The sequence below is a fragment of the Enoplosus armatus genome, chromosome 13, assembly GCF_043641665.1.
Source record: "Enoplosus armatus isolate fEnoArm2 chromosome 13, fEnoArm2.hap1, whole genome shotgun sequence".
NCBI lineage: Eukaryota > Metazoa > Chordata > Actinopteri > Centrarchiformes > Enoplosidae > Enoplosus > Enoplosus armatus.
Genome location: NC_092192.1, coordinates 16,101,472 through 16,117,124, shown reverse-complemented (window position 1 = coordinate 16,117,124; position 15,653 = coordinate 16,101,472). Strand labels below are relative to the sequence as shown.

At 39.6% G+C, this 15,653-nt stretch overlaps 1 protein-coding gene across 1 annotated transcript; it reads left to right on the top strand.

Moving 5' to 3' along the window:
* Nucleotides 1–1,421: 1,421 nt before the first annotated feature.
* On the top strand, nucleotides 1,422–13,634 carry stag2a (STAG2 cohesin complex component a). The gene is made up of 33 exons (XM_070918012.1): nucleotides 1,422–1,507; nucleotides 1,645–1,723; nucleotides 2,121–2,279; nucleotides 2,537–2,633; nucleotides 2,736–2,812; nucleotides 2,970–3,174; nucleotides 3,309–3,460; nucleotides 4,738–4,811; nucleotides 5,038–5,161; nucleotides 5,631–5,729; nucleotides 5,947–6,026; nucleotides 6,197–6,304; nucleotides 6,888–6,996; nucleotides 7,248–7,365; nucleotides 7,520–7,623; nucleotides 7,709–7,801; nucleotides 7,905–7,994; nucleotides 8,086–8,289; nucleotides 8,380–8,450; nucleotides 8,606–8,693; nucleotides 8,780–8,860; nucleotides 9,339–9,431; nucleotides 9,548–9,722; nucleotides 9,813–9,952; nucleotides 10,042–10,143; nucleotides 10,488–10,636; nucleotides 10,763–10,891; nucleotides 10,982–11,197; nucleotides 11,330–11,557; nucleotides 11,660–11,770; nucleotides 11,925–12,039; nucleotides 12,692–12,769; nucleotides 13,372–13,634. Exons 1-33 carry the CDS (start codon nucleotides 1,464–1,466, stop codon nucleotides 13,393–13,395), a joined length of 3,816 nt encoding a protein of 1,271 aa, XP_070774113.1. The 5' UTR covers nucleotides 1,422–1,463; the 3' UTR covers nucleotides 13,396–13,634.
* Nucleotides 13,635–15,653: the final 2,019 nt, after the last annotated feature.

Here is a 15,653-nt window from a genome sequence, read left to right as displayed (position 1 = left end):
CAGCAGTCCTAAACCCAGCCTGTGTAGATAACAATGAATTGATTTAAATGAAATTAAGCCAAACATGCATAAAACACATAAAATCTTTGTGTATGTGATGCATTAACTGGAAGATCTTTTTATATTTTTATTTACTGAATGCCAAAGTGTCAAAAGTGACATCAATCACCATGTTCATCAACTAATTTATTAAATGACTTAAGCACTAGGTAGTAATACACCATAGAAACAGGAATTTTATGATTCAGAAGATGACATGATGAAGTGATGATAAAATGTTATCTGTATTTCCAACTGTGCAGTTTGGGAGTCAACAATAAGTGATTTACAAGCTGAGAATGATCTGCAGTTAAAAGAGATAAAAGCAGGATTTGTGAATTCTCAGTGTGCAAAATTGTGGAGGTGCAGTGACAGGAGAGCAGCCCCACTAAGCCTGTAACAAAAGCTTGGTTGTTGAGGAGAGGTCTGAACAAGATGCATGATTAAAGTAGGGCTGCATCTAATTATTGTTTTCTTCATCAATAACCAGTTGAGATTAATCAATTATTGGTTTCGCCTACAGAATGTCAGAAAATATTGAAAAATATTGAACAATTTCTCAGAGCCCAGGAGGAAATCTTTAGATTGCCTTTTTTGTTTGGCCAGCAAATCATTAACGATGGCTCCGTTCTATTCAAGTGCAGCTTGCTCAAGCAGCTCAATGGAATTCCGACGTCATTCATTTTATTATTTACACCTGTGCTTTGCCGAGCTTCACAAGTGTTTTATAAGCTATGAAATGCATCCGGCATGTCTGTTTGGCCTTAAGGATATACATACATTTTGGTGAGAAACACTGCAGCACTAAATGCATCTGGTGGTGGGTTCATGAGCAAAATTTTTCAATCTACTGTATGTATGGGAGAAACTTCCACTTCCATGCAGCTTTCGCTGGGACCAACCACCTAGCTGTTGAAAAAATTAATCAGAGATTTCTTGTGTTCACAGGTAAACGACTCATATAACTTGTAGTGCTTTGCTATCAGTGTAGTTACTGCTGAGGTGACCTTAAATGAGCCACAGAAAATACTGCCTTTTTGCCCTGGCTTTTATCAACCATGATATCTCTCTGTGGTCCTCATCATCATTATGACATATACACAGGTTTTCTATCACACAGGTGTTCGAGTGGTGCAGTGCCAGCCTGGTGCTTCTTAGGGTCTGATGTGCTCTTTCTGACAATAGAAACAAACGTTCTCTTCGTCCCTTGATCTCGAGGATTACCTGTAGCCTTGAAACTGAGCCCTATATAAGCCGTACTTTGATTTGATTTGTCTGTGTGTTATTGCAGCCAGTGTAAGTGTTGTCGTTCATCAATAAATTCATCAATGATTTGTATTATTTTCCAGGTGCCGATACCTTCTTGCTTCGGGTCCAGAGCAGTAGAAGCACCTACTCCAGCAGATCCAGAAAATGTTAAAGAAATGATAGCAGCGCAGGATTTGCACACAGAGTTTCAATTTCCTCAGTAAGCAGTGCCTCACAGAAATGTATTCTCAATGTAAACATGTCTGTATGTATGCACACTGTCATGTTCCCTAGGAACTTGCATGTCATCTTTGAAGTCTGTTTCGTGGTTGTAATGACTTTATGTGTTGTGCACAGAGAGGCAGAATCTCAGTTGTCTTCAGATACTGACCTTGAGGATCATGATGGCAAAAATGCAAAGACAGGAAAGGGCATGGTATGTTTTTCAAACCTTATATCTTCATGTATTAATGTTCCATGCCTGTCCATGTTTAATCAGGGTCACAGGGAGGCATGAGCCAATCCCAGCATGCATTGGGTGGGAGGAGGCAATGAAATACCCTGGACTGGTTCCCAGTGCATCACAGGACTAACAGAGAGTAGAAAGTGTGTGATATTGTGCAGCAGCTGTGTTTGATCAGAAAATAAGTTAATGCCGCATCACTGTCTGTAATGTGATCTAGTCCCACACTGTGACGGCTCTTTAATTCCCAGTAACCTGATAAGCTTTTCAGTCTACGCGCACTTTGAATGCATGCACACTGTGCTCAGAGTTATGACAACAAAATAACACACTCATTTTATCTTCCATTTAACATCTTTCTCCCCAACAGGCAGCCAAGAAAGGGAAGAAGGCGCTTGGAGACAAGGCCAAAGGTGGGGGAGCAGGGAGGGTCCCTGGCCTTGGCCGGGTGAATGGCCATCATCAGGAGAACGGGATGGAGAATATGACCCTGTTCGAGGTGGTTAAAATGGGGAAGAGTGCCACACAGGTAGGTACACACTAGTGTGGTGAGGAGAATAAGTCTTGTTTTGTAGTTTCTTCTCATCTTCTCATTGCTTTGAATATTTTGACTGGTGTGGTAGTTGTGGGTTACTTTTTTTGGACATTGATTAAATTGTATTAGGGCTGTATTATTGGGACCGCATCATCATCTCTAACATGCAGTGATAGTTGGATTTATTTTGTTGAATTTGGGTGTCATGCATGGATAAATCATGTGGTAAAATGTAATGTTTTATTTTGTAGTCTATTGTTGATGACTGGATCGAGGCATACAAACATGACAGGGACGTTGCTCTCTTGGACTTAATCAACTTCTTCATTCAGTGCTCCGGCTGTAAAGGTAAGTATCTGACACAATGTGTCTAAATATGTAGCGGGCTGGGTGCCAGAAAGCAAATGAATATGGTGAACTTTGCTGCCATTGTGTGATCTCTTCACATAGGTGCTGTGAGTGGAGAGATGTTCAGACATATGCAGAACTCTGAAATCATCCGAAAAATGACAGAGGAGTTTGAGGAGGTGATGCAGGCTGTGTTTTTACATTCATTTAAAATAAAAGAAGAATCAGTGACCAGATACGTGGAAGACGTTTTTAATGTGGCAGACAGAAAGGGAAATAACTGTATGAAACGAATGTGATCCTCCTGACCTGAATCTTTCGGCTATTATCAAACAGGACAGCGGTGACTATCCATTAACTCTGTCAGGACCACAGTGGAAGAAATTCAGGATAAGCTTCTGTGACTTCATTGCGGTTCTGGTGCGTCAGTGTCAGTACAGCATCATCTACGACGAGTATATGATGGACACAGTCATCTCACTGCTCACTGGCCTGTCTGACTCTCAGGTCAGGGCGTTCAGACACACAAGCACACTAGCAGGTCAGTTTCAATGTGCACGTTTCACTTCGGCATTCTGCATTTCCGCTCCACGCCTGTCTGCCTGCTCATGCTGTTGCCATTGTCCGGAAGCTGTCATTTCTTCACGTGTGTCTGAACTTTGTCGTGTTTGCCAGCTATGAAGTTGATGACAGCCTTGGTGAACGTGGCTCTGAACCTGAGCATCAATATGGACAACACGCAGAGGCAGTATGAGGCGGAGAGGAACAAGGTTGTCGCAAAAAGGGCCAATGACAGGTTGGAGCTCCTGTTACAGAAGCGTAAAGAGGTGAGAAGAAAAATAGTTTGACCTGAAATATTAACGCCTTCTTCTGAATTAATTAGAAGTTAAAATAGGATACTGAGTATGTAATTTATGCCCTTAGATTATTATTCTGTTCACCATATCATCATCATCATAGCCTTCCAATTTACTGAGAGTTTTTTTTAGAATTTTTATTGGAGTGTAACATCACCTACTGTAGGGTATAATATCAATCCGCCTATTATCTTTATCCCTGTCACGTCCCCTTGACCGCCTCATATTAGTCATGGACTGCTTTGCCTTAGAAAGACGTTATTGAGCATCTAACCTCATGTTCAGTCATTCCCTCTTTATGTCTGTCACAGTGCAGCACTGCTCTGACGACTCATCGTTGGCAGCTGTACTATTAAGATTTTCTAATTGTCTCGGGTCCTCTAACACCACTACTGACGCTGCTAGATGTGTTTGCTGCTGTCTGACAGCAGGACATGAAGCCCCGCGGTGTGAAAGTCCTTTTTACTATTAGATAACATTTTTGTGAATAAAACATTTCCTCAAATGGAGCAGAACAGGTCACCTTATATGGCAATGTTGGGGCACTCATCAGGCTCAAGAGAGGTTTAGGATAAAAATACAAAAATGTTTTTGCATGAGGCCCATTGTCCATGTTTAAAGCTTTTGGATAAGGCTGGTGATGTTCTGTGTTTTTCTTAATGTCAACAAATCCCATGAAAAGACCAAAACCAACAATTTATGCTGCTTAAGTATTGCCTGTGTAGCCAAAACCTCATATAGCGTATTCCAAAGACACTATGTTATCTATGTTTCCCTAAATAAATACTGGGTGACATGTTCATGGGCATTTCATTTTATTTTGACTCAATCCCACATACACCAGTCTGCTGCTGTAAATACTCACCAGTGCACCAAATGCATATTAGCCCATGGCTGAAAGTCATCACCAACAAATGTAGTGTTAACTTTTGTTTTGGGGAATTACTTTAAGATGAAACTATAGCCTACTACAGTATTTGTGACCCATTTTTTAAAGATTTACTTCTTCAGAACGAACCTATGGCCTCTGTGCTGACCAACATATATATGTTGAAATAAGAAATATATAGAATAATGCCCTTACCCTTTAACCTTAACCCTTAACCTATCTACAATTATGTCTTCCTGCAAAACATCTTGAAAGTCATATTGTTAGTTTTTGTGTTTGAGGGTTGAACAAGGGAATTTAGTTTGAGCTATTTTCATGCAAATTATTTAAAAAGAATGACTTTGTGTTTGTCTTTCAGCTTCAAGAAAATCAAGATGAAATTGAAAACATGATGAATGCAATTTTCAAAGGAGTGTTTGTTCACAGATACCGGTATGTGAATCCTTGTATGTTGACTCTGAAATCTCACTTAAGGGCCTCACAGCAAGCAGGGACCATTCAGTGTTCATGTTTGGCTTTTTGTCGCCCTCTAGTGTGCAATCAATATCAACACCAATATGAGTCCATACGATTTTAACAGCTCTGAATGTTTCTGTTCACACAAGGGCATGTGACAGGCCTAATGACTAAATTGAATCAATTATATTGTGTTTGCCAGTGATGCCATTGCTGAAATTCGAGCTATTTGTATTGAAGAGATTGGAGTGTGGATGAAGCTGTACAGTGACGCCTTCCTCAATGACAGTTACCTGAAGTATGTTGGCTGGACAATGCATGACAAGGTGAGTGAACAGACAGCATTTGTGCTGGAAAAACAGCTACAGGTAGTGTTGAGTTTTCATTAAACAGGATAGTTACATCACGAAAGGTCCCTGTTTCCTCTCTCTTGTCCCATTATTCGGCTTGTGGTCAGTTCTTGTTTAATTTGTGAAGTGTATTTTCTTTTATGTATGGGATAAGATTATGACTTGTGATGGTTTTACGATCTAAATCATGGTGAGAAATGCATCCATATCAGCATAAGACCAGCAGAACCCTTGACTGTTTACGTAGTGTCAAAATCTGATCAATTGTTTTGGCTGTGGCAAAGGAATGGAAAAAAACTAGAACTTTTATTAACCTATATCATTATATTTTGTCTATAGGGGTGCACAATAATAAACAGGTTTAATTGGGGTACTGGCAAAGTAACACCTGAGTTTTGGAACTCAAATATGGTAAATATGTGATGTATTTCTACTGTGACTCCAGCAAGGTGAGGTGCGGCTGAAGTGCCTGAGTGCCCTGCAGGGCCTGTTCTACAGCAGAGAGCTCGGCGCACGTCTGGAGCTCTTCACAAGTCGCTTCAAGGTGAGCCAGCAGCTGCATCACCTCTGTACTAGTTAGAGGCTTCCTGTGCATCATTGAAATGTGTTGGACATTTAGGGGCTTTTCACTTGTTGGGTCTTTATATGCAGATAACTAAAGAGCATTAAGATAATTTTGACTTTATTATACCCATGCATGATATGACAGCTAATGCTATGGAGATTGTCTAGCTAAGATACTATATTACTCTCTTTAACAGGACCGCATTGTGTCTATGACGCTGGACAAGGAATATGATGTTGCAGTGCAAGCCATCAAACTTCTGACACTTGTCCTACAGTGAGTAACTTCCTTCTTGAATGGCAATATTCTGCATTTGATCTTGTTGTATGAAACCGTATAATGTGACTCTTACCTTCAAGTCTAATTCTAAATGCTCATCTTTGTCAATCACAAATTCATTGAACTGGCCTTTAAATCACTAAGAATGTTTGCATTTCATCTAACAGGAGTAGTGATGAGGTTCTGACAGCAGAGGACTGTGAGAGTGTGTATCATCTGGTTTACTCGGCACATCGACCCATTGCTGTGTCAGCAGGAGAATTTCTGTTTAAGAAGTAAGTGTTTTATTGCATCTTTCAAAGCGCACCAAGTGTCGATGGAAGTGGTTATCATATTTGTCAGAAGAGGCCGGCTATAGTCTGCTTGGGTTCACATTAGCTCACATGGGATTCCAAAGTTCATCTTGTTTCACAGGAAACAACAGAAGTGCAGAGAATTGGTGTGCCGAGTTTACTGTGTGAGATTACATTAAATACATTAAAGTAGAAACAAGAATATGCATTAGGAGTTACGTTTATCCATCAAACATCTACCCCCCCCCCCCTTCAGCAGAGCATCTTAACAATGTATCCTTATAGAAATAGCACTGCAGAATACATGTGTAATGTACATCTAACCTACTATCATGAAGCATGCAACAGTGGAAAGCTATTTTGTTATTGTATTTAAATTAAAACTAATGAGAATACTAATACTAAGCTGGTAATGGTAATGACTCCTGGTCTTTATGTGGGTGACGCCCTATGTTTGTCCCACCTCATGGCTTTCCCAAAGGGACTACAGGCAGAGCAGTTGTTTATTCCATCTGCCTTCACCAGGCGTTTTTAACAGCCTTTTGTGTTGTGCTGCTGACTGAAGGCTCTTCAGCCATCGAGGTCCTGAGGAGGAGGGATTACCCAGGAGGGGCAGGCAGAGCCTCAATGGCAGCCTTATCAAGACTACTGTCTTCTTCTTCTTGGAGAGTGAGGTGACCAGGCCTTTGTGTCTCACTTCTGGATGTTAACCCTGTGCTCATTGTAATAAAAATGTCCATCTTAAGAAGTCTGTCGATCTAGTTTTGAGTGTTAAAATCTTATATCAGTTTTGGATGTCGTTAGATTATTGCATTTGCTTCCAATTACTTTAATTAAGTGTTATCCTGATGGTAGGCGAGGAATCAACCTTTTTCTGTATATTTCCATTTGATTCAATAACATTTAACCATGTGATGTTTTACAGCTCCATGAACATGGAGCCTACTTGGTGGATAGCTTGTGGGAATGTGCGTCAGAGCTGCTGAAGGACTGGGAGACGATGATCAGCCTGCTGCTGGATGAGCCCATGCCAGGAGAGGAGGGTGAGGGTCCACTCTTTCAGACTATTACTGGCTCAGATTCTCGGCTCCACTTAGAGGAAAAGGAAGCTTTTTGCAAAGTCGTTCTTTGATTGGTAGTCAGTCAGGGGGTCTTTTCATTACATTGTCAGTAACTTTCTGTGTCTGTGATTTTTAGCCCTGACTGATGGCCAGGAGACGGCTCTGGTTGAGATCATGCTCTGTGCCATTCGGCAGGCTTGTGAATGCCACCCTCCAGTAGGCAGAGGCACGGGGAAGAGGGTGAGTGTCTGGTCGTCGTGCTCGACATAGAGAGGATTAACTTTGTTTCTTGAATTATTTCATGTTGTTTTTGTGCTTGGAAAAGGTCCTGTCTGCAAAGGAGAAGAAAACACAGCTGGATGATCGGACACGAATCACAGAGATGTTTGCAGTTGCATTGCCCCTGTTATTGGCAAAGGTTATTACTTGTGTTCTGCACTACAGCCAACAGCTGTCAGAGTCAACTTGTAGGTTTGATTCTTAACCATTCAAGCGAACTGCTTTCTCTTTTCTTGTCATAGTACTGCGTTGATATTGATAAGGTGACCAATTTGCTACAAATACCAAAGCACTTTGATCTTGACATCTACACAACTGGCCGCTTAGAAAAGGTTTGTCAATTTTTACATTTGTTCTAGATTATGCAACTTGTAAATTGCATGTAGTGTCAGTTAAACTATGTACTTTTGTGTTCTCTTTAAGCATTTGGATGCCTTGTTGCGGCAAATCTGGGAGGTCCAGGATAAGCACACAGACACTGAGGTCCTGGAGGCCTGCTCTACCACCTACCACTATCTCTGCAACGAAGAGTTCACCATCTTCAACCGCGTGGACATCGCCCGCTCCCAGCTTCTCGACGAGCTTGTAGATAAGTTCAATAGACTCCTGGAGGACTTCCTGCAGGAGGTGGGTGCTGGAAGATTTTTCTTTGCTCGAGTTGTTTGAAAGCATGAAAGAATGTCCAGCTTTTCACGGGTTTGATCTCCTGTTTGTCAGGGTGAAGAACCAGATGAGGACGATGCCTACCAGGTTCTATCTACACTCAAGAAGATCAGCGCTTTCCACAAGTAAAGCAGTTGACACGTTTGTGCTTATGATTTCAACAGATTGTTGTTTGTTGAAGATTAATAACTACCTATTTGCCGTTATACTATTTGCCATTTACGTCTTGGGATGAGTGATGTTATCGTATATTATTTATTCGTTTGCGTTCTTTTTGCAGCGCACATGACCTCTCTAAGTGGGACCTCTTCACCAGCAACTACAGGCTACTCAACACAGGTCTGCAGAATGGGGATATGCCTGAACAGGTATCGCAGTCTTCTCTAACTTTCTCCGTGTGTGCGTCTTCTGTGACAGTGAAAATATCTGACCTGTTTGCCTTCTTCCCCCAAAGATTGTGATTCACGCTATGCAGTGCACACATTACATCATCCTGTGGCACCTGGCGAAGGTTTCAGACGGCAGTTCATTAAAGGTATTCACATACTGGTCATGATGCATGATGCATAAAATAAGTGTATAAGGACAAGTGTGAACAGGATATCAGTTAAACAAACAACATTTCTCTGCATACATTTGTCAAGTAGATACATTATTACAGTATCACAGTCAGTTTGAAAGTTACATCCATTTGCATTAGTTTACTTGAATGTTTGCTATCATGACAACTACATTATTAAAAGAACATTACCACTGAATTCTTTAACGTGGTTTTTGATTGTATATGCTAAGTGGTATACGTGGCTGGCACCAGGTACATGGAGCATGTTTTACTTTGTCATTCTTATACAATATATGAAGAAAGATATTATTTTTGGCTCTAATTGACAGCTAAAGGTTTCAGTGAGTATCTATCAATACTCTGACAATCTTTACTGTTAGCTAGTTCATTTGAAAGGATTGTACATTCATCACTCTCACATAGGACTGTCTAATTTGCTTCTTCCTTTTAGGGTGATATGGTGACCTTGAGAAAACAAATGAGAGCTTTCTGTTTAATGTGTCAGCGTTATCTAAACAGCATCAACACCGCAGTTAAAGAACAGGTGGGATTATGCTGATTGGACTGTTTTATTCTTGACTATGGCCACTCTTGAGCACCACTGAAAATATGGTTGGTCTGTATTTTCATAAATGTTTAAGTGTTGTGTTGTTATTCCAGGCCTTCACCATACTATGTGATCTGCTATTGATCTTCAGTCACCAAATGATGTCTTCAGGCCGAGAACAACTGGAGCCTCTGGTCTTTACGCCAGACTCTTCTTTGCAGGCAGAGCTGCTCAACTTCATTCTGGATCAAGTGTTCATTGATCAGGATGATGACAACAATAGCACAGGTCAGAGTCAATCCACACTAAATCTTGAAAAGTGTGGAGGCGTGGCCTGCTAATGATTTTATGATTAAATATTTGTATTGTATTCTTCAGACGGACAGCAAGATGATGAAGCCAGTAAAATTGAGGCTCTGCACAAGCGAAGAAACCTTCTTGCTGCCTATTGCAAATTAATCATTTACAATGTTGTGGAAATGAACACTGGAGCAGATATATTTAAACAGTATATGAGGGTAGGTTAAACCCCTCTTTTACATGAATTATAATGAATTCTTCCTACTCTGCTCTTCTTGTTAACAGTTTTCTTTCTCTTTCTACTTAGTATTACAATGACTATGGAGATATCATCAAGGAAACGATGAGTAAAACAAGACAAATCGACAAAGTACAATGTGCAAAGACACTCATATTGAGCCTGCAAACGGTAAGACTATTTGCCCAGGTGGAGACTCAATCATTTGTAAAAAGACAACATATTTATTGTTGCTTTTACAAACATCAGTAGACCTTTGGTGCCAGCAAATCTTCCAGATGATCTAAAACAAATTATATAAAAAAATGTAGTTGTAGATCACTTTTCCAAAGGGTTGCTACTGTGTGACACGTAAACAGAAAAAGAGGATTGTCTTATTATAATAAAGATAAACTGAGCTACAGCTGACTTAAGTTACAGCTGATCACAAATGTATTTAGTCAAGGATTCAGACCTCTCAGTCTGTGAAACAACCTCTAAAGATGTGGCATAAGTGTATTTTTTTTCTTTTGTAGTTGTTCAATGAGATTTTGTCTGAACTTGGCTTCAATGTCGACCGCTCGTCGTCAGCCTTCTGTGGCATAAAAGAGCTCGCCCGGCGCTTCTCCTTGACTTTTGGGTTGGATCAGTTGAAGACTAGGGAGGCTATTGCCATGTTACATAAGTAAGTAACAGTCATGAGCCAAGACTTTGTGACTTACAGCTTTGCATGCAACACAGTTCTTACAATGACATCTCTGTTTTAATGAGCAAAGTTTTTCATTTATTCATTTCCCTCTATTTGATTTAGGGATGGAATTGAGTTTGCTTTTAAGGAGCCTAGTCCCCAAGGAGAGGGGAGTCCACCTCTCAATCTAGCCTTTTTGGACATCCTGAGCGAGTTCTCTAGCAAACTAATTCGCCAGGACAAGAGAACAGTGTAAGTTTGAGTTTGTGGTGAGCATGGAGTCTGTCGAGGAACTCTCAAAAGGTCCTAACTGTGACTGTTGTCATTCTGACACTTCTACAGTCACATGTATCTGGAGCGGTTCATGACGTTTCAGATGGCTCTGCAGCGGGAGGACTGCTGGCTGCCCCTCATCTCGTACAGGAACTCCCTGCAGGCTGGAGGGGATGACGACACCATGTCTGTCATCAGTGGGATCAGCAGTCGAGGGTCCACCATCAGGAGCAAGAAGTCCAAGCCAGCTGCTGCTAGCAAAAGGAAATTGCCTGAAGGTGAGCAGTTTTGACAGATCAAGATTTACTTTGTGTGCTATATGAATTGTCATACATGTGTATTTCCTCCTTGGCACCTCCTGCAAATACAAGGAGTTCTGTCATTTAATAATTCGTTTTCTCAAGCAGAAGAGAACAGCTGCAGCAGCAGTGATGCAGTTTGGATGAACCGTGAGCAGAGTGTGCAGACGCCAGTGATGATGCATTCGCCCCACCTCACCTCAACTGTACTGAGGGATCCAAAGAAGATGAGGCCAGAGGACAGCTACACGGCCGCATACACCATGCCAACAGAGCAGCATCCCCAGCAGCCTGTGCCTCCCCAGCAGCAACCACACCATCACCACCAGGCTACCATTGATTACAAGTACGAAAACCTTTCCAAATACCTATTCCTTTACCTTACCTTGAAGTGAGTATTTGCAAATGTTGCTGCTTCTCATGTTAAATACCGAACACTGTCCCACAGTACCCAGGTTACTTGGATGTTGACACAGAGGCAACAAGCTGAGGCTCGCCAGCAGCAAGAGCTTGTTAGCATGCACTATGCCAAGATGAGGAACCACATGCAGCAAGCAATGTGAGATGGCACTCCTCTTCAGCGTACATTAAATACGTTTGAATTGTGAATAAAGGCTGGGGAATTTAACCGTTTTTTAAAAGTAACATCCAGCCAATAGACCTATATGTGAAAAAGCACAATCTCCTAACAAGTATCTGTATGTACTTGTCAGTCGTCGAGGCTCTGGACTGATGGAGGATGATGAGGAGCCAATAGTGGAGGACGTGATGATGTCATCAGAGGACATCAATGAGGGCATGGATTTTGACACAGTGGACATCGATCTGGTAATTTAAACCTGCAATAATTGATTTTTGTTGTTTAAGTTGATGTCGAATTGTTAGCAAACAGAGCTACCTTGTCATTTTTTTGGAGTCCACCTGATGAATGTAAGTCCAAAATGTACTCTCTTTGAGCTCTGTTTTAGGTTTCTACCAACTCTACTCAAATATTTGGCTCTTTAGCTGCTAAATGCTCCACTATGTTCACCAGCTACCTTCTAGTCTGTCTGCTGTTTGGTTGGTTTTTAGCTGTAGACAGTTATCAGAGCAGTGAGGGTGAACCCAAACAGGAAAGTTGTGGGGTGGACAAATTGAGCTGAAACTCACTATGAAGCTCCATGAGGCCAAGGAGAGCTGCAGATTCAGCTGATAATTCTCTGTAGGTTCATTACTATGTGCGACCCCATTCAGATTGACACATAATGGACCACAAATACAAACGGCGCCTGACGGTGGGTCACGGGCAGTTTTTACAGTAAATGTTACAAACTCCTGTGGTGCCACATATTAGAATTTGCACATTAGCATAATTGTCAGCATTTGATTGTAGTAATTTTTTCAACATGTTTTTCAAACTATAAAGTTCAAATAGCCGTTTTGTCTCTTATTTCCATTACATTTTGTGGTGCATTGTTCTGACTGAGCTGTTATTTTTCAGCCAGCATCAAAGAATCGCAGAGAAAGAACTGAACTAAAGCCGGACTACTTTGATCCATCATCCATCATGGATGATTCGGTAAGGATTTTCCAATTCTTATAATACCATTTATTTGTTTGCTTCTTTTTTTATGTAAATGTAATATTTGGTATTGTTCAGAGGCTGGGTGGCCATGGCCATGGCTCATACTTTTTAGGCCTGTTACCTTGAGGTAACTCAGTTTGCTCATCATCATGACTCTGATTACAGATTACAGCATTACTCCACCAAAAGTCCATCTTTTTAGTATCAAACGCTCACCTCCTGTTGGCTTTAAAGGTGGCGGTGAAACAATTGTAGCTTTCTCCATCACAGCAGTGATAACAATGGATGGGCAACCTTCAAAATTTCCATGGAAATGTCTGTAAAATCACTGTTGACCCAAATACTAACAGGCTATACTGTATATATAAAATGAAATAAAATAAAAATCTCTCAATCCTATATTAATAGATGGATTCATTGATGCTGTATTGTTTAAAGTCCAAATGCTGTTTTTCTTTTTGTTTTCACAAAATGGAAAATACATAAATGTTTGAATGTACCAAAATATGTCCTGAAAAAAAATCTTAGAACATAGAACATAATTTTTCCTATTTATAAGATTGTGGATTTCTAAAAAATGTTTTGTATGTCTTTAGGTTCTCAATGTGTCAATGTTCTAAAACGAATTGGACACATCAAGGAGAATGTGTGTGGAGAAGATAAGATGGATGACTGTTCTCTGTGGAAATCAGAACGGAGTGAAAAAGACTACTGTCAATGGTTTGTGAGACACCAATGTTTGCCTCTTCAACACTTTGTTAAAACTTAGAGGGAGAGCTTGAATTTGAATTTTATTCTGATATTTTCACACACCGGACTTTTGTCACACTGCGGCAGAAATGTTTCTGCTCTTGTTCAGTTACCCTAAAAACAACTTGATGTTAGCTTTTACTAAGGTGAAGCAGTACAGACATTGTGTGATGGGGGCATGGTGAGGGGACAATAACAGACTGAAATTCAAATGAATAATATATACCTTTAATCTTTTTAATTCAGCGGACAAAAATTGTCTAATGTAAATACATAGTGGCCAATATACAGGAGGGGTGAACACAATTTCATGAACTCCAGCGGATAGAAATATAATAGCCCTGCAAAATAATGCTGCCTTTATGATGCGTGTTGCGTTCGGTTGTTGTTTAACACTATTATGACACTGCACTTTGTTACAGAGGTGTTAATTCAACTCTATTGTAATTTTACAGCCATATTTTTAGAAATTATCATAGGCTTCAGTCAATGCCTCTCTGACGCAATCTAAACAGAAATTGAACATCATGAGCTTCATAAAGACAGCATTTATTGCAGTTCTATTGAACCGGACTGCATTACATTGTAAAGGTGTCAGTGATATTGCGTTCACCTGCTGTACTTTTAAACTGTAGACTTTGGCATGGCATGTAGCCATATATTGAAACATGTACACAGTAAAGTATAATGTGAACTGGCGTCTCATACTGTTCAAAGGCCTTGCCACAAATGATATACGACATTCTCAGATTTCTTTGTGATGGTATTTTTTAGAAATGTATGTGTTCTGCTTTTATACCTTATAGATGACTTTGATTTATAGATATTTTGTAATGACAATCAAATGTAAATTAATGGTTTCTAATCATGTTATTTCACATAGATGCTGAAATAATCCTTTTTAATGAAAGTGATTATGTTACTATAGATACAGCCAGCTGTTTGTATTTTCTTTTCATCTCTCTATAAAGAATGGATGCAAAAGTAATGTATTGCTCAAATGTAGTAATTTGACAAATTGATGGCTGCATCTAAAATTATTTTTGAATATTGGAAGCATTCACAGTGTCATACATAACATTTTGACTCAACCTTAAACATATAATCTACCCTATATCTTGACTATTTTTCTCCACTGTATAATATATAATCATATCTAATAATACAGACATGCCATAATTGCAATCTTTAAAAGAAAAAAATGGTGAATTTGAAAAATGGTTAAGAAAGGTGTGTGTTTGTTTTGTTTAGTTTTTTTTCCTAGTTTTCAAGTGTGCAGAAGATTTTTTTTTCAAAATGGCAATTTATTTGGTGTACCACTGTTGCATATATAAGAGTTATAGAATTATTCACAATTACAAAGTTTTAGAATTCTTTAGTCAACTATTATAGTATCAGAATTGTATATTATACAATCGCAGATGTGTAATATATTGTGAATTGGTGCTTATTTTATATTTGCAGTTTCTGTTTGCTTGAATCTTTAGAGAAAGGATAAAGAAATAGAATGTAACTATTTGAAGTCAACTTACTAATTTGCGAGTATAGATACAGTACTTTGTTTTGTTTGTCTTTCAGTGGATTGTTGTGATATTTCTTTACCTCTGTGTATTGGCCTGGTTGGCAGATGCAGATTTTATGGAAACGGTGTAATCATATTGTAGTTAGAAACAAATCCCTAATTTCCTCAAAATCTCACTATAAACTGGAGAAACAGATCACGTGGGCTTCAACATCACCACATACATACTAACTATTCATGTTAGGCAGATGAGAAAAATACTTCCTGGACTTGCCTGTAAATTTACATGAATCATTTCATTTTGGATCTTTTCTGTTTTGCATTGAACTGCTGAAAATGTGCATACATCTGTATGTTTACACATATTTAAATATTTGTGTATATTAAATTTGTGTTTTTATTCAAAGTGCTCATTGCATCCTTTAAGATTTGTATTTATGTCTGGAGATTTGACATGAACAGAATAAACCCTCTGCGACTGTGTGATGATTTTAGCAACGTGGCTGTCAATCCATACTTCCAAATTAGGTGTACATATAAATGAAAATTTTAAGGCAATACAAACTACTGTCTTAAAATATTTTATGTAATTGACATATACCCGTG